We start from the raw sequence: 24,370 nt of genomic DNA on the forward strand, positions 1-24,370 counted from the left end.
GATCTTTTCTCTCTGTCTCCTCCTCCTCCTCCCCCTCCCTTCTAAAACGGTGGATGTAAACAAATGCCTGACCTTATCTGCAACATTATAGCTTCTTTGTAATGCTGGGAGGGTTAATCACAGTGAGTTCTTTAGCAACTTGACCTCATAATAACCCTCCCAGCATTACAAAAAAGCTACAAAGTTGCAGATAAAGCCTACCAGGGACCTGTTTACATCATTTGTTTCAGAAGGGCGGAGGAGGAGACTGAGACACACATAGATTTTTGTGTTTTCAGCAGACAGCAGCAGCTCAGAACTGGAGGAAGGAGACTGAATACAAGTATGGAAGAAATTGTTGTTTTCACCATAGGCAGCAACATATCAAAAGTTGTGTTTGAGTGAAATAGCCCTTTAAGATGTGACATAATGTGTTCAATGATGATTTTCCTTCTTAGAAGCACCACCAATTTTTTTTAGTATAGTATATTTTTTCAGGGGTTTTTCTCCAGGTAAAAATATACTAGTTATTCTCCAAGGGTAGAGGTATGGCCATTGTTATCTTTATTTCATTATACCCTATAGGCCACATATCTGGGAAACTACTCATTTGCTTTCCTATCAGGAACATAGTCCTATGAGTGTAATGAAAATGTGTGGGCTGACAGCTACAACCTCAGCCTGAGAATATAGCAGTGTGCCGAACAACCCAAAAGCCAAAGCAGCTTTCATTTCAAAAGGACGATAAATACAAAATCCTTTCGCTCTCCATTCCCGCTACTGTTTTTTTTTTTGTGCTCACAAATAATTTGCTCTAAATTCTTTTCGCTTATCAGCGTTTTTCATTATAATTGCAGTGTTTTTCTTGGTATTGTCCTGAATTAGATAGTTGCTGTAAGGTGCTTGTAGACTTGTGTTCCTCTCCATAATGAATAGTAAATCAATAGCAGCCAATGTGTGCTATTATAGGACGTATACAAGGTGTTTCCTTTCTTACCCTCGTTTTTCTTGAGTGCTGAATATCTCTGTATAGATTTTTCCTTTCATTTTATACAGTGTTTTTGTTATTCCAGTGTATCTGGCCGCCTGCGGAGAAACATTAAACATTGATTTTGCGCTGCCATTTACTGATTTTGTTCCAAGTACCTGCAGTACTAGATTTTCCTTAAGAGTAAGTAGCAATGCCTTTATATTCACCTGCCAAGAAACTTGAAAATAAAAAAAACTTTTTTTTTTTTTTTTGTTTGGACAAAAAAATTTGGAAAGTGTAACAGTGGTTGTATATATAATGTACTTATAGCATTAGGATAAAGCTCAGAGATGACAGACTGTAAATACAGATCTCAAACACCTATTTTTCCCACCACATGATAAAGAAATGAATTAATTGCATCTTTATTTATGATTATCCATGTAAAATATTAAAAACAAACCACAAAAACAATGATAATCTGGGGTCCCTATTTGCATGTAAACAGTATGTTAATACATCATGATTGACATATAGGTCAATTGCATCAGGAGACTGATCATAAAATGTTTATAATGGTACATGGTATTATAATAATCATTATATACAGAATTAGCTTAAAGTGTTCCTGTTGTTGTAACTTAAAATCTAAATCAACAGTAGATGTGAAATGAAGCAAATTTGCAATATACATTCATTATTTTGTTGTTTTATTATGTTGTAAAACAAAGCTGTACTTACCAGAAATTCAGGCCCAGTCTCCTGAAGGCAGCTATATAACAGCTATACTTACTGTATCCAGGTCCAGTCTCCTGAAGGCAGCTATATAACAGCTATACTTACTGTATCCAGGTCCAGTCTCCTGAAGGCTGCTATATAACAGCTATACTTACTGTATCCAGGTCCAGTCTCCTGAAGGCTGCTATATAACAGCTATACTTACTGTATCCAGGTCCAGTCTCCTGAAGGCTGCTATATAACAGCTATACTTACTGTATCCAGGTCCAGTCTCCTGAAGTCTGCTATATTACAGCTATACTTACTGTATCCAGGTCCAGTCTCCTGAAGGCAGCTATATACCAGCTATACTTACTGTATCCAGGTCCAGTCTCCTGAAGGCAGCTATATAACAGCTGTACTTACTGTATCCAGGTCCAGTCTCCTGAAGTCTGCTATATAACAGCTATACTTACTGTATCCAGGTCCAGTCTCCTGAAGGCAGCTATATAACAGCTATACTTACTGTATCCAGGTCCAGTCTCCTGAAGGCAGCTATATAATAGCTATACTTACTGTATCCAGGTCCAGTCTCCTGAAGGCAGCTATATAACAGCTATACTTACTGTATCCAGGTCCAGTCTCCTGAAGGCAGCTATATAACAGCTATACTTACTGTATCCAGGTCCAGTCTCCTGAAGGCAGCTATATAACAGCTATACTTACTTACTTACAGAGACTTACGGCTCAATGTGTCCTTCAATCACATGACTGCCTTCTCTCTGTGAGCGCTCAGATGGTTTGGGATACACAGGACTTCCTGTTTTCTGACTGTTTCCTGTTTTTGAGAAAAAAAAAGTTAGAAAACAGGAAGTGTTGTGTTTTCCATGATAACTAAAAATAAAATTAATGAAGGTAAGTTGCAAATTTGCTTTATATCACATCTACTGTTGATTTATATTTGGAAAGTTATAACGACAGGGACATTTTAAAGAGATTGTGCAGGAAAACTTCACTTATCTCCTATCCAGGAGTAGGAGGTCGCGGTGTGTCTGATCTCTGTACCCCTCGCTGATCTCAATATCGAGCTCTGCCGACTCTGTAATGAATAGAGCTGCGGGTAGAGTACATGGCCCATAGCTCTATTAATTCCTATGGAGTGACGGAAAGAGACAAGTACGCTGAAAGAGCGCTATACTCAGTTCTTTCCATCGGACCCATAGGAACTAAAAGACCCACGGGTCGAGTGCTGTACCCACGGCTCTATTCATTTTAGAGCCAGCGGGCCTGATACGGAATTAGAGGGGGGTACAAAGGTCGGGCCCCCCGCAACCTCCTATTTTTCCCCCTATCCTGTGGATAAGAGATAAGTGAGTTTTCCTGGAATACCACGTTAATTATTGCTTCCAATGAGATATTGCTTCCAATTAATAAAGTGCATGTGCATTCAAAAATTATATATCAGCTGCCAAAAGTAAAGTGTTATATAATAAAGGGCTGTGTATAGACTACAAGCCATACTAAGCTATTAGTGCAAACATGCAATAGAGATTCTCTGTCATATGCAATACCATACACAGTGACCCACACACCGGACCCCACCTCCGCCTCGGATAAGTCTCCCAGTGCCATTGATCTATATGTCTATCATGATGTATTAATATACTGTTTACATGCTGACAGGGAGCCCAGATCATCATTGTTTTTATGGGGGGGGGGGGGGGTGTTAATATATTACATGGATAATCACAAATAAAGATGCAATTATTTCATTTCTGTATCGTGTGTTTTATTTAGAGGGTGGGAACAATAGGTGTTTTTGGTTAACGTGTCACTGTCGTGTTTTTTTTTTTAATAGTACAGGTGATTTTAAGAATCTTTGTAATTGGGTTTATTAGGCAAATATGCCATTATCTGCATTCAAAAAGACTTTCCCCAGGTCCCCCCTCTCATTTAGTGATCATTGTCAGGAAATCTCAACTCTTTTACATCAGTCGAGCCCTGTCTAATCTATGGAGAGGGGAGGAGGGGGGAATTAGTCGCCAGCAGAAAACAAAGGATTACACAGCGGCAGCTGTGTGAAAGCCGGTATTCAGAGGTCAGTGCTGACTTCAGAGGAGATAGTCCAGTGATGTAGCTGTAAATTAACTCTTTGTTACCCTGTTTTGGTGCCTCATCTCCCTCCACCCCTCCCTTCTCTTTAGAAAACCATGAAGACAGGGGGGAGCTTTAAACTGATTTTTTATGATAAAAAATGGCTAATATTGGCTAATAAACCCAATTACAAAGTTTCTTAAAATCGCCTGGACTATTGATTTCTGCAAAAAAAAAAAACGACAGTGACTCTTTAATGGTTTGGTTTCCACCCTAGTGATATAGGTGGTAAATACAATCTTTCAGCTTAGTGTAGGTGTATTTATTGTAAATACATATATGTTCCCAATGCAGACAGTCACTGAATTCATCAGATTCTGCATTTATTCTTATTCAATGTAATGTTGATTCATTAAATGTTTCTTTCTACATAAAAGCTATTGAAGTCATCGGGGGCCCAGATACAATGTTATATTTGTACTGTTTTTTTTTTTTTTTTCTTTCTAGGGAGGAGATGTCGACCTACATTTATATTTACCTGACTGCCACCCCAGTAAATATTCACTTCTTACCTTGGTAAAAGACTGTCATCTAAATAAAACTAGCCCCGACTCTTGCAGTTCAGCCGAGAATCAAAGTGGACAAAAAAACTGCAAACCAAAATGGAGAAATGTGACAAAAGCTGGGTAAGACTTTCTTTACCACCACAGTGTTTTTTTAAAGAGTTTTTTCAGGCTTAGAAAGTCATGGCTGCTTTTATCCAGTTACCGTTTCCCACCTGTCCGTGGTCTGGTATTGCACTTCAGAACAATTTAAAGGCCATGGACACCTTGCCCTGATTTATTTTATTTTAGGTTTGGTTCCTGAATAAATCAACATTCTATATAGTCTTTATAAAAAATGTCCTACCATTTAGCTGTTATTCAGAGAAAGAGAAATCCCTCAAATGCTCCTTGTGTTAGAGATAGAAGCAGAGAGAAGGGGTACACACCAGCTCAGACTAGTGATAGGGAGGTGACAAACCTTGTAAGCAGGTCATACAGGCTGAATAAAGAGAGAAGAGCCCCCAAAAGGTAGCTGGCAGGAGAATCTTATAGGCTTTGTAGCATTTTTGTAGCATGTTTTACTAGTCCTGACAATCCCTTTTATTCTTTTTTTTTCTGCAGATTCAGTCTTGCTATGTACTATAACAGTCTCATCCTCTACTGTTTATATGTTTATTAGGTCTGGGTGGGTGGAGTGCTGGACAGTTCCCTCTGTTATGTTAAATATTGACTATACCTGGCATCCAATATATCCCCAAAAGGCTGATGAACAACTAAAACAGTCACGTAAGTTTACTAAACATTTTATCTATGTATATTTTGTGGCATTAAAGGGGTTGTTCGCCATTTAGTTTTCTTCCAGTACTTACCAGCTGATGTATGTCCTGAAGAAAGTGGTATTCTTTTTGCTTCACTCCCCAGCTTGGTGCTCAATTTAGCTAATTCTAATACACTGCAGTAGGGCTGTAGTGCAGGACATTCTACTTTCACCATGGCTGGGTACTCAGACACCCATGGCAGGTCCGGGGGCCCTTCACAAGGGCCTGGGTGCTGCTATGGAAACAGGACGCAGTTTTTGCTGTGTCTTGGGCTTTTTTTGCACTTGTGTATTTAAAGGAGCACTCTGCTTTTTTATTAGCCCCCCCGCTGCAGGCTCCCTGGTATATTCACCCGTGATGATCGGTTTCCCGTAGCATGGTGTCATTGCCATGCTCCAAAGCAGTTCGGATCCCGCTGGTGCTTACGTCACATCTCTTCCTTCTCCAGGACTTATGAAGACTGAGAAGTCAGTGTATTCAATGCATCTCTATGAGAGCGATCTCAAGGAGATGCCTTGTAGTTGTAGACACTGACTTCTGGCGTCTTTAGATGCGAAGACGAGGTCATGTGAGCACCAGTGAGATTTGAAAGGCTTCGTAGCACCCGAATGACACTGTGTGACAGGAAACTGATCACCGGGGGTATTATTTAACCTCTGGCAATCCAGCGTTGAGCGTACACTGCTAGATCTGGCTGCTAATACGTTTTCTGTTATATACTGTAAACTGTACTATTTTCTAGTGTGCCCCATGTGTCGCATGAAGGAGGTCTCACAGCTACAGTACAATAATATGCACAAAACAAACATTGTCAGATAAATAGACACAGGACTGCAGCTGCAGGGGCACAGACTGATGGACACACAGCTCCCAGGACTGCAGCTGCAGGGCCACAGACTGATGGACACACAGCTCCCAGGACTGCAACGGCAGGGGCACAAGACTGATGGACACACAGCTCCCAGGACTGCAGCTGCAGGGCCACAGACTGATGGACACACAGCTCCCAGGACTGCAGTTGCAGGGCCACAGACTGATGGACACACAGCTCCCAGGACTGCAGCTGCAGGTGCACAGACTGATGTACACACAGCTCCCAGGACTGCAGGGGCACAGACTGATGTACACACAGCTTCCAGGACTGCAGGGGCACAGACTGATGTACACACAGCTCCCAGGACTGCAGGGGCACAGACTGATGTACACACAGCTCCCAGGACTGCAGGGGCACAGACTGATGTACACACAGCTCCCAGGACTGCAGGGGCACAGACTGATGTACACACAGCTTCCAGGACTGCAGGGGCACAGACTGATGGACACACAGCTCCCAGGACTGCAGGGGCACAGACTGATGTACACACAGCTCCCAGGACTGCAGGGGCACAGACTGATGGACACACAGCTCCCAGGACTGCAGCTGCAGGTGCACAGACTGATGTACACACAGCTCCCAGGACTGCAGGGGCACAGACTGATGTACACACAGCTTCCAGGACTGCAGGGGCACAGACTGATGTACACACAGCTCCCAGGACTGCAGGGGCACAGACTGATGTACACACAGCTCCCAGGACTGCAGGGGCACAGACTGATGTACACACAGCTCCCAGGACTGCAGGGGCACAGACTGATGTACACACAGCTCCCAGGACTGCAGGGGCACAGACTGATGTACACACAGCTCCCAGGACTGCAGGGGCACAGACTGATGTACACACAGCTCCCAGGACTGCAGGGGCACAGACTGATGGACACACAGCTCCCAGGACTGCAGGGGCACAGACTGATGTACACACAGCTCCCAGGACTGCAGGTGCACAGACTGATGTACACACAGCTTCCAGGCCTCCATGTGCTGTCTGTGCTGTGAAGGCTGCGGTGCTGTGACGATTTCTAGGGCTTTTGGCAGGGCTTCCCAGGACATTAATTTGCCCAGAAAGTCCTGACAAAACTGGGACTGTTGGTAACCATGGTTCAGGGCGCTGTTGGACTGTATGTTAACATTCCATGAAAAAGGGATGCAACACTTAATGAGCTGCTGACTGGCCCATAGACTTCAGTGGGCTGAATGTGATCTGATTTCGACTGCTTTTGATCCATTTTCCCAAATTCATGTGCCATGTGTGGGAGTCAGAAATGTTGTCAACCTCAGCCCCGTGGAACCCTGAACACATGCTGTGATTTTTCAACGATCAACGATTAACGATAAACGAACTCAAACAACCGCTATGGCGAACGGCCTGAAATCATTCACCCAATTACACGGAACGATGATCGTTACTTATGATCGTTATTGCGTGCGTCCTGTCGTCGCCACTGTGTTCACCGCTACTGCGAACGACCGGACGACGTCTTGTTACATGCGAACGATTTGCGAACGAACAACGATAAAAATAGGTCCAAATTCTATTAAACGACCAACGATTTCTCATTGGTCGTTTAATCGTTGTCTGCTATTACACTAAACGATTATCGTTCAAATCCGAACGATCTAACAATTTTTCAAACGATAATCGTTACGTGTAATACCACCCTAAGATGCACAAACCTAGTGACAGTGTCTGTAAACATGTAAACATAAAGGCCTGGGTTTCTGAAGGCAGAAAGTTGCAGGTTATTGTGCAGACATGGTTTTCTATTGGGTCTGCCCTGTGCTGTGGCGTGGCCTCCCCTTCTGCTTAATTAATAGCAATTTACTATGGTTACTAATGCTAAATTCCCCTCAGAGTGATTAGAAGTTGACTCATTTTACTGCTCTAAGCTCCCTTTTTTTGTTATCAGTGTCAGAAATGGAAGAATCCATGCTTTCAATGCTGAGGCCTTGTCAGAGAGCATCAGAGAGAGTCATGTCCCCCACTGCTTTAAGCAGGCCCGCAGTGGATCCTTCAGAACTACCTCCGGATAAGCTGCATGTGGAACTAGAGCTCTGTCCGGACTCCCAAGTTATTTTCTATGGACCCCTCCTCAAGGCCTTTCTGTCCATAAAGGTATTGTTTCATATATATATATTGCTGTATAGTTCATATTACTTTTATGCATATGCCTCCTCCCTCCCTGCCCCACTTGGTTGATGTACAGCACTCGGCTTCCAAGCATAGAACCCTGTACATGAATTAGTGAAAGCAGGGCCCGAGTAGATCTGCCTGCTGTGGCTCCATGGTTCCATCTCCAAAGGAAAACAGCTATTTTAATAATTTACAACCAACCATCAGAACAAACAGTGCTACCATTAGTTGCACCTCCCTGCGTCTCATCTGACTCATTCAGGGCAATCAGATAGCTTTTAAAGGGGTTGTTCCCCCCATTTTTATTTTTTTTTCAAATCAACAGGTGCCAAAGATTTGTAATTTGTACTTCTATTAAATATCAATGTCTTCCAGTACTTCTCAGCTGCTGTATGTCCTACAGGAAGTGGTGTATTCTTTACAGTATGACAGTGCTCTCTGCTGCCACCTCTGTCCATGTCAAGAACTGTCCAGAGCAGCAGCAAATCCTCATAGAAAACATCTCCTGCTCCCCAGACTGGAAAGAATACACCACTTCCTGTAGGACATACAGCAGCTGATAAGTAGTGGAAGACTTCAGATTTTTTTTTTTTTTTTAATAGAAGTAAATTACAAATCTCTGGCATTTTCTGGCATCAGTTGAAAAAAAATTGGTGAACAACCCCTTTAAGGAAGCAACTGCTTAGACTATACGTACTGTACGGGACAACAATGATTGCTTGTTGAAGAAAAAAACAACTTGATAGATACAAACTAAGCTTAAAAATCAAGTTGCCATTTAGACATATTGGGGGAGATTTATCAAACATGGTGTAAAGTGAAACTGGCTCAGTTGCCCCTAGCAACCAATCAGATTCCACCTTTCATTTTCCAAAGAGTCTGTGAGGAATCAAAGGTGGAATCTGATTGGTTGCTGGGGGCAACTGAGCCAGTTTCACTTTCATGTTTGATAAATCTCCCCCATTGTATATAGTGTGTGTGTATATGTGTGTGCGTGGTATATGTATATTTTACAGCACTAGATACAGCTGTAGATTGAGCTCGCTCTCTTATATCCTCCATTTGTCATAATTGCAAGCTCCATCTTTTTCCACTTTATGTTATGGTCAGGGCTAAACGTACAGCAAATTCATCACTGATGCTCTAAGTTTTGCACACGTCTGTTTTATCTGGTGCCGGGTGACTGATGCTTTCATGTGTGTAAGTTTTCAGCGATAAGCTTGGCAATATGTATGTTATGTGCCATTACTCATTGCACTCATGATCAGAATGCATATTCTACCTTGCACAGGGGCATACCTAGAAATGGCTGGGCCGCATAGCAAAATTTTGATTGGGCCCCCCTCCCACTGACTACAAACCCATCAAATGTAGTCATAACCTTTAACATTTAACTGCAAGTGCTTGTCGTGAGGGCTTGCAGATAATCGGACATTTGCAGCACCATGAAGGCCAGCTCAGACACTAGGTGCTGCAAATGATGACTGCTCAGAGGGCCCAGTGTATTGCAGGAGTGGGTCACTGGGCCCCTGATGTGACTGTCCCTGTAGCAGTCGCTATGGCTGCGACTCTGGTAGTTACGCCCATGACCTTATAAATGTTTTAGAGTCTTCTGAACATGTTGTCCCATTCACTGATTTTCAGTTTTTACAGGGTTAGTGTTTTCCGGGGTCGCTCTTCTCAGTGGTTTATGACCTCTATGAAGGTTTTCTATTCATCACAATTGTGTTACACTAATTGAAAGCATTGTTCATATCAGCTGTCCTCAAATCCATTTTTGTAAACTCTGTAGGGAACAATTGCTCTATTTAAATCCCTGAAAATAATTTTAAGACTTGAACTAAAATAGGTGGGCTCGTAGCCGAAAGCCCTGTGACACGCCGGTCTGCTGCTTCACATTGTTCGTCCACGGGGCCGTTTTTTTTTACTTCTGTTCTGCTTCAAAACTACATCTGTTTGCAATATTTGGCAAAAGCTGTTACAGTCAAAAATAACTCACCTCCACGGGGCAGTATCCGATTGATCTGCAGAAGACCGCCGTGCTATTGTGGAATATGTTTCTAATTAATTCTATTCACAAGGCTGGAAACATTGAACAATTCGGAATCATTAGAAAGCCCCATGGAGATGAGGGATCGAGATCAAGAGTTGACGGTGCTGTCTTCAAGTAGCGCAAAAATGATGGCTTATGACCAATTGTGGGATTTATCACAAAGAAGGAGCTAGTTGGTAGTTTTTTATTATTTTAGATCACAGGTTTTCTTAAAGGGGAAATTCTGTCAAAATGATCTTCTGATATATGGTAAATTAATGCAAGAGTGTGATAATGTGGAAGTAAGGGTACTATTACACGGAACGATAATTGGCTGAATCGGCCCGATTCGGCTGATTATCGCTCCGTGTAATAAACACAACGATCAGCCAATGACAATGATCATCAACTGATTGTTGATATAGGTTTGAACCTATAATTGTCAGGCGCTGAACGCGCATCGCTACTTGTAATGGCCGGTGTGCAGCTGACGATATGCATTACCTATCCAGGCTGCAGGGCTCCTTTGCGGTCTTCTCCCCGGGTCCAGTGCGCTCCAGCTTCAGAGCGGCCTGTCTGAGCTGACAGGCTGCTCAGCCAATCACAGGCCGGGACCGCCGTGGCCAGTGATTGGCTGAGCTGAAGCTGGAGCGTGCGGGACCCGGGGAGAAGACCGCAAGAGGAGCCCTGCAGCCTGGACAGGTAATGTATAAAGTTAAGCAAGGGCTGCAAGGACTTGTTAAACGATAATCGGGCCGTGTAATAGGCCCAGTAAACGAGCGCCGATCTAGCAGATCTGCGCTCGTCTACAGTTATTATCGGGCCCCCATCGACCTGTGTAATAGTACCCTAAGTATAACATCAGACCAGCACTGGTGCTCAGAAACAGTGGATTGTGTTTCCCTTTATCTATATAGCAGACCTTCAGAAGGAGCAGCAGCATGGAGTACATTATAGAGCAGTACTGATTAGTCTAAGGGCCCTATTACACTGGACGATTATCGTGCGGAAAATGGTTATATCATTTGAATTTAAATGATAATCGTTCTGTGTAATTGCAGACAACGATGGAAAAATCGTTTGTGTGTTGTTGATTATTAATTTATTTAATTCCTTCTTTTGCTGGGATCAGATGAAGTAAATGATCGTAGTAATGATCGTTGTAACAATGGCAACTAACGGCCATCATTCTGTGTAAAATGGTGAACGAATTCATGTCAACGATAAACAATCTTGTTTGCCAACGATTATCGTTATTCACTAATCGTTAAAAATCGATTTGTCTATTAGGACCCTAAAACACACACTACATGTTACAGCCCTGTCTCTGTGTTTCTTTCTCTTTTAGCTACTCCCCCTCCTCCCTCACCCTATTCTTTGATGGGCAACTGTAACTTGATCCCTCAGTGAGTTGATCCCTATTGAGACAGATCTGATAGTGAATGATGAGGTTCAGGGAAGGAAAGGAGCTGATAAATGAAGAAAGCGGAATTTTCTTGTTTTATTAATTTACGCAAAGCTTGTTGAAAGTATATTCATAGAATTATACTGCTGACAGTACGGTCCATTCCTGTTAATATACTGATAAAAATGAATAGTCCTTTACTCAGAATATTGTCAGATTTCCTCCATTGGAAGTATATGTGCAGTGCCAATACATTTTAGGCATTTTATAGAGCCCTGTCACTTTTAGAAATCGTTGGTGGTCCACCAATAGGATCTCATTTTTTATTTCAAGAGGTAATTTTGACTAGATTTGACCATAACAAAAATCATAGAAAAGCCAGTGCTTTGGACAGTCATTTAGAAGAAAGGTAAGTTTAAAAGAACGGTGTCATCAGAAAACGACTTATTGTTTAAGTAATATTTTTATGTTTAAACATCTTTTTAAAGAATTTTTGGGGACAAGTTTTCTAATTTTTCATTTTTCTATCTATATTATAAAATAATCCTGATATCTTGCAATTTTTATTCTGACCCCTGGGGGCTAAAACTAAGCTGAGACTTCCTGTTGTGTTTGTAGTATATATATATATATATATATATATATATATATATATATATATATGTATATATATATATATAGCAATACAGCGTCATGTGACACCAGTAGATAGAGGAAACAATAGCAGCTCCCTGTGGATTTATATTTTGAACGTTATAACGACAGTGACACCTTAAAATTTTTAGTTAACTCATTTTTGATTTTATTTTAAAAAAAATTAAATTGTAACACTGTAGCTGTAACCTGCAGAATAAAGATAACATAGCACTTTTATTCAGCTTCATCATTTTTTTTTTTTTTACAATTTTAGCCCACAAATAATTTTTGTTTTCTGTTTCTTAGTACATTTTATAATAAAATGAAGGTTGTTTTTAAAAAGTACTATTGGCCCCACACAAAAGAGCCCTCATTTGGCTCTGTATATGGGAAAAAAAATAGGCTCGCTCATGTATTGTATAAATTCAAAAATCCAATGTAGTTGTAGGTACCCTGTGTAATTATATGTCCCGTCCTCCTTCCGATCATTGTACAGCTAATTTTTGTTATCTGTTGGCAGTGAAAAGCTGTATAACAGGACACTGATCACAGCAGGATGTTCCATAACAACCATTTTAGTGTCCTGCTCATGTGAATGCCCTGTCTATAGATGTCTATAATGTAACTGGTTTATTTTACACATTTATTCTTTACCCAGTTGTATACTATTATTGGTAATGCTCACTTAGTTGCTGCATGGTATTCCTCAGTTTGCAAGTATTTTTGTGTTTTCTTGACTTTGTTTACACCTGTTTTTCTTCTTCCTCAGGAAAATTATTTTGGAGAGGATGACATGTACACAGACTTTGAAGAAGTCATATCCAGTCCTGTGTTGTCCATGTCTACATCTTCCAGTTCTGGATGGACTGCAGTAGGTATGGAGAACGACAAAAGAGACCGTGATCAGACAAGTAAAGCCATCCATCCTTTGAGCCTGAGACCATGGGATATCACTGTACTTCTCAATGTCTACAAAGTTCATGCCAAACTACCAGTGGTGAGTGTTTAAGCACCTGTATAGTAGGGCATGCATATATATATATATATATATATATATATATATATATATATATTTATAGTACAGACGATTTTAAGAAACTTTGTAATTGGGTTTATAAGGCAAATATGCCATTATCTGCATCCAAAAAGACTTTCCCCTAGGTCCCCCCCCTCTCCTCTCTCTCATTCACTGCTCATTATCAGGAAATCGCAACTCTTTTACATCAGTTGAGCCTTGTCTGTTCTATGGAGAGGGGAGGAGGGAGGAGGGAAATTAGTCACCAGCAGAGAGCAGAGAACAAAGGATTACACAGTGGGAGCTTTGTGAAAGCCAGTATTCAGAGGTCAGTGGTGACTTAAGAGAAGATAGTCCGGTGATGTAGCTTTAAATTAACTCTTTGTTGTCCTGTTTTGGTGCCTCATCTCTCTCCACCCCTCCCCTCTCCATAAGAGAGCCATGAAGACAGGGGGGAGAGCTTCAAACTGCTTTTTCGTGATAAAAATGCATTTTTCGGCTAATAAACCCAGTTACAAAGTTTCTTAAAATCGCCTGTACTATTGATTTCTGCAAAAAAAATTTAAACGACACGTTAACACTTTAACCCTTAGACGACCCTGGACGTAGGGTTACGTCATGGAAGTCTGTCCCCAGACGACCCATGACGTAACCTTACGTCCTGGGTGTTTTTCCCGCTATGAAGCGCGCTCCGGAGCGGAGCGCGCTTCATAGCAGGTGGGGGCCGGCTGCAATCAGCAGCCGGGACCTCACCGGTAATGACACGCTGCAGCGATCGCGCTGCCGCGTGTCATTAACCCCTTAAACGCCGCGATCACGGCGCGACCGCGGCGTTTAAGTGTAAGTGACAGGGGGAGTCCCCTGTCACTTACCGATCGGGATCCCCGCAGTGTGACTGCGGGGGTCCCGATCGTTGAAACGGACTGCTGGAGGTCTCTCACCTGCCTCCGTGCGGTCCGATCGTCGATCTGCTACACTGAGCCTGCACAGGCAGGCTCAATGAGCAGATCGCCGATAACACTGATCAATGCTATGCCTATGGCATAGCATTCATCAGTGTAGAAATCTAAGTATTGTATGTACAAGTCCCCCAAAGGGACTTCAAAAGTGTAAAAAAAAAAGTTCAAAACACTAACACACTACCCCAAAGCCCCTCCCCCAATAAAAGTCTAAATCACCCCCCTTTCCCATTATATAAATAAAACATATAAAAATGAATAAATAGATAAACATATAATATACCGTAGCGTGCGGAATTGTCCGATCTATTAAAATATAACAAGCGTCATTGCGAACGGTAAACGGCGTACACGAAAAGAGGGGAAAAAGTGCGCAGATTACCGATTTTATGTTACATTATATATTAAAAAAAATCTATAAAAAGTGATCAAAACGTCCGATCTTCACAAATATGGTATTAATAAAAACTAGAGATCATGGCGGAAAAAATGACACCCCATACAGCCCCGTAGGTGAAAAAATAAAACCGTTATAAGCGTCACAATAAGCCCATTTTATTAATATTTAATTGGCAAAAAAAAGGATTTCATAAAAAAAAATATATATAACATTAGAGAATCTGTGTAACCTGCATATGGTTGTGTTCGGACTGACCTATAGAATAATAGTGTCATGTCGCTGTTACCATATAGTGCATTACGTAGACACAGGAACCCCCCAAACATTACCATATTGCATTCTTTCTTACGATTTCACCTATTTATATCTTCATAAATAATATATTTGGAATTCCATCATACATGTTATGGTAAAATGAATGACGCCATTACACAGTACAACTATTCCTGTAAAAAACAAGCACTTACATGGCTTGTAAATAGAAAACTGAGAGTGCTAGAGCTCTTAGAAGGGGAGGAGGGAAAAACAAAAACACTAAGATCAAAATTTGCGCGGTCCACTGGGTCATTTTGGGCCTGGTCCTCAAAGGGTTAAAGGAAATCTGTCATCTGCAAAATCAGTTAACAGAGTCTCGGTACTTGTATAAAACTCCTCTATTGCATTATCTAGAGAATCTACCGTTTTAATCCCCAAAGGGGGAAGAGTCAAAGAGGCGTACCGAGGCACTGCAGTGCCCCCAGCTAGAACACCTCTCACCATTGGAAATCCCTGCCCTTCAAAATCTCCCTGCCCCTCTCTCTGTGACTGAGAGGCAGGTCTCGGAGGAATCCCATAGTAATGCTATTACATTGCACAGCGCCTGTGCAGGATCGAAAAAGCCGCAGAAGAAGCTTATACAGGTACCAAGCCACTCTGTGAAGGCATCTATAAATAACAATTATAATGAACCCCTTGGCACCCCTTAGTTTATGTTTTACAAAAATAACCTTGCTTCCAGTGTCCACCAATACCCTTATAAAAAAATGTGGTCATAGTCCTAACCCAGTTACATCCAGCAGTCAGCCGTAAAATTAAAAGCACTAAGGTGACATTAATAACACTGGTTACAATCTTAGGCTATGTTCCCACTACGTTTTTTCCTCTCCATTTTTGAAAAGAAAAAATTTAGTCCATCATTTCGCTGTTTGGCCACTTGTAGGTGCAATGACAGCTACCGGTCCGTTATTCTAGATCAGGTGGACTGATTCGTCTTTGAATGTGTCTTTAATTGAAAAGTCCATTGAATTTAATAATAAAGTTAATAATAAAGTTAAATAAAACTCTGTGAACAACTAAAAAATATTGTCCAGTCTTAGCAAAAGATGTCCAAAAATAATTGTCATGATCATTATTTAATACATTGTGTGTGTTGGACGTCCATCATTCCATTGACTTCAAGTCAGTTAATTGCATTGAAGTCAGTTAATTCGCGGCAAAAACAGATGAGTTTTTAAATAAAAAAGGCAGATGCCTTTCTCTATTTTTGATGTTGTGTGAACATAGCCTTACAATGCTACCTGAAATTTTCCTTTACATGATGTGTGAAAGTATAATGTGACTTTCCTATGTTCTCAGCACTGTGGAAACGACGGACCGGATTGCCCAACTAGTTTTCTTGAGAGACTCTGCTTTGAGATGAAGAAAACATACAAAGAAACATTGCTTCAGCTTGTCCTGTCCCCGGTGTACATATTTGTGAATGATAACTATCAGGTACGTTCAGGTTGTTCCCAGTATTTTTGTACATACCGTCTTCTTCTCCGCCCTCTTAGATCAGGGTCTGCTCACATGCATCTTCAGTTGGTTTCCATTTTCCGTGTCTGATCTACTTGTTTTCCTCCTTTTTGAGTATATAAAATAAATTCATCTGATACAGTTTGTTTTGATGAACTTATTTTCTTAAGAGACGTATAACACAGACTTCTGCTTGGTTCACTAGTTTCATTATGGTTCAGTAGGATTGTAGATATAAGATTGTATGTTTTATGACATTAGTTGTCACCCATTATCTGATTCGGTTCCCGTTATCGCCTGGCGAGTCTATTAGTAATATAGAAATGACTTTCTTAGCCACATAAAGCAGTCTGTGTCTGTCATCTGTAGGGCGGCACTGAAGCCGTGGGGAATTCTCCACCAGCTTCCATACCTTGTTATCTGACTGGTTCCTTCTCATTAAAGGAGTCAATTTAATAGAAGATTTTTACAGAATTACTATAACTGTTCTCTCCAGTGTAGGTACTTAGAGGCTGTATAACACCCAAGGCTTGAAGCGACTCTCTGGTTCTCCAGTCGAATTTTACAATATATGCTGAATGTCTCGCTATTGAAGGAGTAGTTCACCCAAAAAAATTTTCTTTCATATCAACTGGTGCCAGAGATTTGTAATTTACTTCTATTAAAAAAACTTGAGTCTTCCAGTAATTTTCAGCCGGGAAATGGTGTATTCTTTCCAGTCTGCAGAGCAGGAGAGGTTTCCTATGGGGATTTGCTCCTGCTCTGGACAGTTTCTGACATGAACACAGGCGGCAGCAGAGAGGACTGTGTCAGACTGGAAAGAATACACCACTTCCTGCAGGACATACAGCAGCTGATAAGTACTGGAAGACAGTAGATTTAATGTACCATCAGTACATTCACTTTAAAGTGTGCCTGTCATTTTTTTGTTTCAGAAATCAATAGTACAGGCGATTTTTAAGAAACTTTGTAATTGGGTTTATTAGCTGAAAAATGCATTTTTATCATGAAAAAACAGTTTGAAGCTCTCCCCCCTGTCTTCATGGCTTGCTTATGGAGAGGGGAGGGGTGGAGAGAGATGAGGCACCAAAACAGGACAACAAAGAGTTAATCTACAGTTAGTCACCCGGCTATCTCCTCTGACAGTCAGCACTGACCTCTCAGACCTCTGAATACCACTGTCACCCACCTCCGTGTTGTGTAATTTTTTGTTCTCTGCTCTGTGCTGCCGGCTAACACTTAGTATACACTCCGGCTGGGATCCCTAGCGGCGCCATAAACAACTTACGTGTCAGTTTTGTGCGGCCACTGTACATTGAATAGCGGCCACAGAAAACCCTGTCAGTATACACAGTAGAGTGAGGGGATACATAGTGTGCTGTGGGGAGTTCTGATGTGGGCACGCACAGATGCATCAGAACTTTGCGGCCCTAAGGATCATCCGGACAGTACTGCACTGCAGTCACGGAACGGCCGGTCCCATACATAGTCTGCACATAGCCTTAGGGTGGTATATCACGGGCCGATGGGGGACCTATAAATGAGCGTGGATCTGCTAGATCGGCGCTCGTTTACTGGGCCTATTACACGGCCCGATTATCGTTTAAACTGTATACATACCTATCCAGACTGCAGGGCTCCTCCTCCTCTGTGCTTCTCTCCGGGTCTCGCGCGCTCCAGCTTCACAGCGGCTTGTCTCAGCTGGCAGGCTGCTCAGCCAATCTCTGGTCGCGGCGGTCCCGGCCTGTGATTGGCCGAGCGGCCTGTCAGCTGAGAAAAGCCGCTATGAAGCTGGAGCACAGGACCTGTGGAGAAGCACAGAGGAAGAGGAGCCCTGGAGCCTGGATAGGTAATCTATTCCTCTTTTCATATGGTCTGCGTCGGCCGCGCACCACTATTACACGTAGTGATACACAGTCGGCGCCCGGCGATTAAAGGTCAGAACTTATATCAACGATCAGCTGATAACATCTATCATCAGCTGATCGTTGTTTTTATTACACGGAACGATAATCGGCTGGATAGGGCCGATTCGGCCGATTATCGTTCTGTGTAATAGTACCCTAAAGTAATTTGGGTAATTTTCAATTTTCTGCATATATACAAATGTATTAACTCAGACTCCTAAATGTAACAAATCACCAAGAAGTAAGTGGGGTCTGCGCACAGAAACATTGCCACCTGTTTTTGGGTGCTTACATATCCATGGCTTGGAAGGCGCATTCGTGCTGTCAATGTACCCATATAACATGACATATAACATATAATTGTCAAAGAGTCTACAGATTGTGTTTTCAAGATTGTGTTGAATAAAAGTTAGTAGAGAGATTTGGCTTTAAAAAAATATCATACACTGTATTTGTTTTTCAGACTTGCAGGACTATAACCAGCCAAAAGTATAGTCATTTTATATGCGCTAACATTTTTTTTTTATATGTTCGGTGTCTTCTTATTTTTGCACCTTTTATTTGTAAATAATAGGTGCAAATAGGTTCAGTAATAAGAGATTTGTTGTTTGTAAATCACTTTTATATATTGAATATAGAAATCACATTGCAGAGAATCCATCTATGTTCTTATTAAAGAAGAACACTGTATAATCTAGAGCTGATCTGTTTAGGTCATTTGCAGAATTCTGCAGCGAGTGGACACAGAGATGAGAGTCTGGACATGAGGCAATTAGGCCTCTCCAAAGCTTTTTGAAGTGGAAATAAAAAGAAATGTCCAGAAACATCAAGGGACATGTGGGAAGTAATTACTGGCAGTGAGAGCAGCATCTTTATTAGACTGTGTCCTAAATGTGGCGACTGAGAAGTATAATCCTCCCCTACTGCCAGGCTGGCCTTCACATCGTGTTATTATTTTCTACTGTCATGGTAGTTTAGAAGTATATTATGGCAAAGCCTGCAGCACTGGGTACAATAGTGCATATAAACTGGGTAAAGAAAAGCTTTCGGACTAGATTCATCAAAACTAGTACAATGGAGACATTCACCAATCAAGCTTATTACAACAAATATATCCCCATGATGGGAAGTAATAATAAAAAAAGGCTGATAAACAAGCACTAGGGATCCATGCACATAGATTTGGAATTAAAGGGATGTTCCACCCCAAATCTTTTTTGTGTTATGTAATAGCCCACCAACAGCTTCACATATTGGTCAAAGCAAGTAATTATGTGTTCTGCATCCTTTTGCTGCTTTTTCTGCAGACAGCCCCCCTCTGGATGCAAAAATTAAGCCTAATTGAGTCCTATCCGACTTGCTCCTTCCTCCTGGTCTTCCTGCTGTGTCTCTGGATCTCTGATAGCAATGACCCACTCTACTGGGGCCGCTCTTGTTTTCTCTCTGACAGCACTCAACCGTCGATTCCCCCAGGCGCTGCTGCCTTGTCTCTGGTTTCTCCGACATACTTACCCCACCCCGAGGTCGCTGCTTCTGTGCTTCTGGTCTCTCTGACCACCAGATGCTGATTGGCAGTTATCTATCTATGCTGTGTATAGGCTGTCAGCTGTCAATAAGCAGCTGGTGGGCGGGGAGAGGGTCTGGCAAGAACCCTATTCTCCTGCATATTAGGAGAACTGCTGAACAGAATGATGTAAGTAATATACTGATCTGTTCAGCATTTCTATCACTAGTTTATGCTGCCCTCATTTAAGGAAGCACAAACCTAGTGATAGATTCCCTTCAATGACAGGTACACTTAAAGCCTTGTTTGCATTCATTGTTCTATTGTAATTTAATTCATTTTGAGCACCAGAAGTCTTATTAGTTTTTTTTTTCTTTGCTATAGAGGCCAGCAGTGGATGGGATGCTTCGAGAAGGTCACATTAGCCTCTCTGGTTTACAGTTACGTGCCCATGCAATGTTCTCTGCAGAAGGCCTACCCTTAGGCACGGATACTCTAGAATATGCATGGCTGATTGATGTGCAGGCTGGTGCTCTCAGTGCAATGGTCACCACACCACAAGTAAGTAGCTGGGGAAAAAAAAAGTAACTTGATAAACTAGCAACATTTTGTAATACAAGCCCCTCTGTGTGATCATCCTGATCCTGTACTGGGTAGAAAGCCTTCTCATTTTAACCCACCGCTACCTGATCTACTCTTTAACTCCTCTTTCTGCTGCCGGAACATGAGTGTGAGTGAGGCTGTGGCCTCCTCCTATTCCGCTGTTCTGGCAATCTGCATGCACAGACGTATCCCAAGCTTTGAGTGTTTCAACTCCCCTTAACCTTGTCCGGACATCTTGTACAGCTGTCGTGCAATTGTGACCACCATCTTGCCTACAAGTGGCACTGGATGGTGGAGGACCGCTGACTCCTTAATTAACCCCGATTTACCAATAGCCACTCCATGCAGCCGGCACTAGTACCAGCACCAACAGGTTTGCGGCCACCTGGGGAGTTGTGTGTGAAGGGAGAGTTAACTGATTAACCACTTCTTTACTGATACAGTGTTCTTTATTGATAAAGAACACCTTACATATCTTATGTATAACAAATTGTAATTATTTCTTATGGGAAGAACTCCTTTAATATACGAGTTATTTGGATTAAGAGCACGTTCCCTAAACCAGATATACTCCAATTATAATATTTATATATACCGTATTTTCCGGTGTATAAGGCAACTGGGCGTATAAGACGACCCCTGACTTTTAAGCAGATTGTCAGGGTTTCGCCTTATACGCCGGAAAATGTTAACCCCTGCCTGACCGCAGCCCTGCTGCGGTCAGGCAGGGGTTAACTGCGGCTAAATTAAATAAAACACTAACAAACATTTAACTCTTCTAGGGCCCGTTCCCGGCCTCTGCGCGCCTCCCGTACCGTTCCCAGCGCAGGCAGTGTGATGTACACTACCTGCACCAGAGACGGAGATCGCCAAACCTCTTCCAGGCAGCCGAGCGTCTCATCGGAGAGGCTCAGAGACGCTCTGCTGTCGGGAGAGCTTCGGGAGAATGAGAGAGACGCTGGAAGTTCCCAAATTCTCTCTCATTCTCCTGAAGCTCTCCCTGCAGCCGAGCGTTTCCGATGAGACGCTTGGCTGCCCGGGACAGGTTTGGTAATCTCTGTCTCAGGCGCAGGTAGTGTATGTCAGGTACGGTACGGGTGGTGCAGTGAGGCCGGTAACTGGCCCTAGGTGAGTTAAGTGTTTTTTTTTTTTTTTTTATTGTGGTCGCCCCATACGGTGAGGATGCGGCCATTTTTTAGCTCCCCCACCGTATGGGGCGACCGCATGCGGCGTATAAGATGACCCCCGACTTTAACCACGATTTTTCGGGGTAAAAAAAGTCGTCTAATATGCCGGAAAATACGATATGTTTGTTTCCATTAAATTATGTAACACTTCCTACACGCTTATATGTTCATTCCCTTTGTCCACAATGACATTTTATTTCACAGCTCTGTGGATAGAGACTAAATGCAAACTTTTTTCTTCGAATAAAGCCCTAAAGTTTGCACATAGCGCTCTTATGCACTGTAATGGCTCGCTCTTTACTGAAGGAATATTGAATTTTGTGAAGCAGAGGTCCAGCTTTTTATATTGTGCTGGAAAATCTCGCAGCTATGCACCTTTCACACAAATAGGCTGAATGAAGATGAAAATTGATTTCCGAGTATGTGGGATGGGGAATGGAGCCTACCTTCTTTATTTATCAGAAAAGTGCGGTGCCGCAGGTGACCGCAGAACATTGGGTACCAAAAAAATCATAAAATACAGTTAATATTAATAAACAGGGATAAATATATAACACTGTATTATTTTAAAATCCAAAGCCCTCGGCCTTGAATGTCAAACCGTATAAGCTGGCAAATTGTGCCTACTCCTAAAATATAATAGTGCCGCTAAACCAGGGGGTTGATTATATAGCTGCAAGGATAAAGCTCCTTTTCATCAGCAAGCTGTGCCAATATGTTCTTACTTTTGTAATATTGTTATTACTAACTTTGCCGCTCTAGTCCTCACCATAGAAGTAACCTGCTGTCTTGCAGCTGGCGTGCCTGCTGGACTGGGGGCAGACCTTTGTCTTCCATGTCGTGTGTAATGAGTTCCAGCTTGAGAAGCCAAAGTCGGTTGTGATCTGCCAGCATGGTATCGATCGGAGGTTTTGTGATGCGAAGGTTAGTGTTTCACAATTACAGCTTGTTCAAGGAAGAAGTAAACTTTTGATGTTTGGAAAATTAATGACCATTGAATAGTAATCTTAGTGACTTATGTTACAGAAAGTCGTGTACTAGAACTATGTATACCAGGACCTTAGATTTAGACCATTTCCACTTCTATTTTAGGGAGCTGTATATAGATGAGCGAACCTCGCGCATGCTCAAGTCCATCCGAACCCTAACGTTTGGCATTTGATTAGCGGTGGCTGCTGAAGTTGAATAAAGCCCTAAGGCTATGTGGAAATCATGGATATAGTTATTGGCTGTATCCATGTTTTCCAGACAACCTTAGAGCTTTATCCAAGTTCAGCAGCCCCAGCTAATCAAATGGCGAAAGTTTGGGTTCGGATGGACTCGAAACTGAACCCGGTTCGCTCATCTCTAGAGCTGTAATATAAGAAATATATATTAAAGGAAAAGTCGGGGCTAAATTTTTATTAAAGTATTGTATTGCCCCCCAAAAGTTATATAAATCACCAATATACACTTATTACAGCAAATGCACATAAAGGGCTTCTTTCCCTGCACTTACTACTGAATCAAGGCTTCACTTCCTGGATAACATGGTGATGTCACTTCCTGGATAAAATGGTGATGTCACGACCCAACTCCCAGAACTGTGCGGGCTGTGGCTGCTGGAGAGGATGATGGCAGGGGGACACTGAGGGACACAGGGCACTGGAGGGACATTGAGCATCCCTCTGCCATCATCCTCTCCAGCAGCCACAGCCTGCACAGCTCTGGGAGTTGGGTTGTGACATCACCATTTTATCCAGGAAGTGACATCACCATGTTATCCAGGAAGTGACATCACCATGTTATCCAGGAAATGAAGCTGTGATGCAGTAGTAAGTGCAGGGAAAAAGCACTTTATGTGCATTTCCTGTAATAAGTGTATATTGGGGATTTGTATAACTTTTGGGGGGGCAATAAAATACTTTACTAAACATTTTTTTCTATCCGTTTCAGGGTAAAAACATACATGCCGCACCTGTAGCGGATTTCACGCTGCATGTTCACAGTGAAATCCACTGCGGATACCATCACTGTCATTTTCAATGTGGTTCCATACTCGCAGCGGAAGTGTCTTCCCGCTGCGATTATGTAAATCCTGCCCCCCTTAGCGCTCCGCCTCCGGTAACATACTTTACCTGGAGCAGGTAAAGTATGTTCCCGGAGGCGGGAGGTTAAGGGGGCCGGGATTTACATACTCTCTGCAGGATGACTATCCCACTGTAAATATGTAATCACTTTGAAAATGACAGGGGAGGTATCTGCAGCGGATTTCGCTGTGAACTTGCAGAATAAAATCTGCTGCAGATACAGTATGTGTGAATCCAGCCTTATGCAAAAAAAATAAAAAAGGGTGAAAAAACTTGCATTTGTGTGCATAAGTCTTAATTTGATATTCTATTAACTTCTATTATTTAAAAAAAAAAAAAAAAAAAAAAAAAGTTGACCAAGCTTTTGTGTATACTAAAAAAAAGATGTTTTTTGATTCATTTTTTTTATAATGAAAGTCAGTGGAAAAACAGATCAAAACAGATGCACACAAATGCATCAATTTTTTCATCCTTTTTTTGCATAAAATGAATGAATAAAAATGATTGCAAATAAGTACTTACCAGGTGCAGATGCTGCAGAAAATATGCAACAGATCTACAGCGTGTGAACCTACCCTTAAGGGCCACCAGCCGCACATTTTCTATCATGTGGTGAGATGTCTGATGGCGGCTGATGATCCTTCAGCATGTCAGAATGGCTTGAACAGACAACAATTCGTTCGTCTGCCAAGCACTGGCTACTATACTGTATGATATGGGCGTATTATGCTGATAATTATAATCACCCT

General features: G+C 42.0%; 1 protein-coding gene across 11 annotated transcripts in view; it reads left to right on the forward strand.

The window, feature by feature from the left end:
• BLTP1 (bridge-like lipid transfer protein family member 1) overlaps positions 1-24,370 on the forward strand; it is a 197,891-nt gene that overhangs the window by 66,961 nt on the left and 106,560 nt on the right. For all 11 annotated transcript variants that reach the window (XM_069978550.1, XM_069978552.1, XM_069978555.1 and 8 more), the window contains exons 16-23: positions 1,053-1,150; positions 4,268-4,446; positions 4,985-5,091; positions 7,908-8,113; positions 12,974-13,201; positions 16,193-16,330; positions 20,147-20,323; positions 22,348-22,476. In XM_069978550.1, the coding sequence (XP_069834651.1) occupies positions 1,053-1,150; positions 4,268-4,446; positions 4,985-5,091; positions 7,908-8,113; positions 12,974-13,201; positions 16,193-16,330; positions 20,147-20,323; positions 22,348-22,476 (1,262 nt within the window). The remainder of the gene's footprint in view (positions 1-1,052; positions 1,151-4,267; positions 4,447-4,984; positions 5,092-7,907; positions 8,114-12,973; positions 13,202-16,192; positions 16,331-20,146; positions 20,324-22,347; positions 22,477-24,370) is intronic.

Source organism: Dendropsophus ebraccatus, chromosome 7 (assembly GCF_027789765.1).
Source record: "Dendropsophus ebraccatus isolate aDenEbr1 chromosome 7, aDenEbr1.pat, whole genome shotgun sequence".
Classification (NCBI taxonomy): domain Eukaryota; kingdom Metazoa; phylum Chordata; class Amphibia; order Anura; family Hylidae; genus Dendropsophus; species Dendropsophus ebraccatus.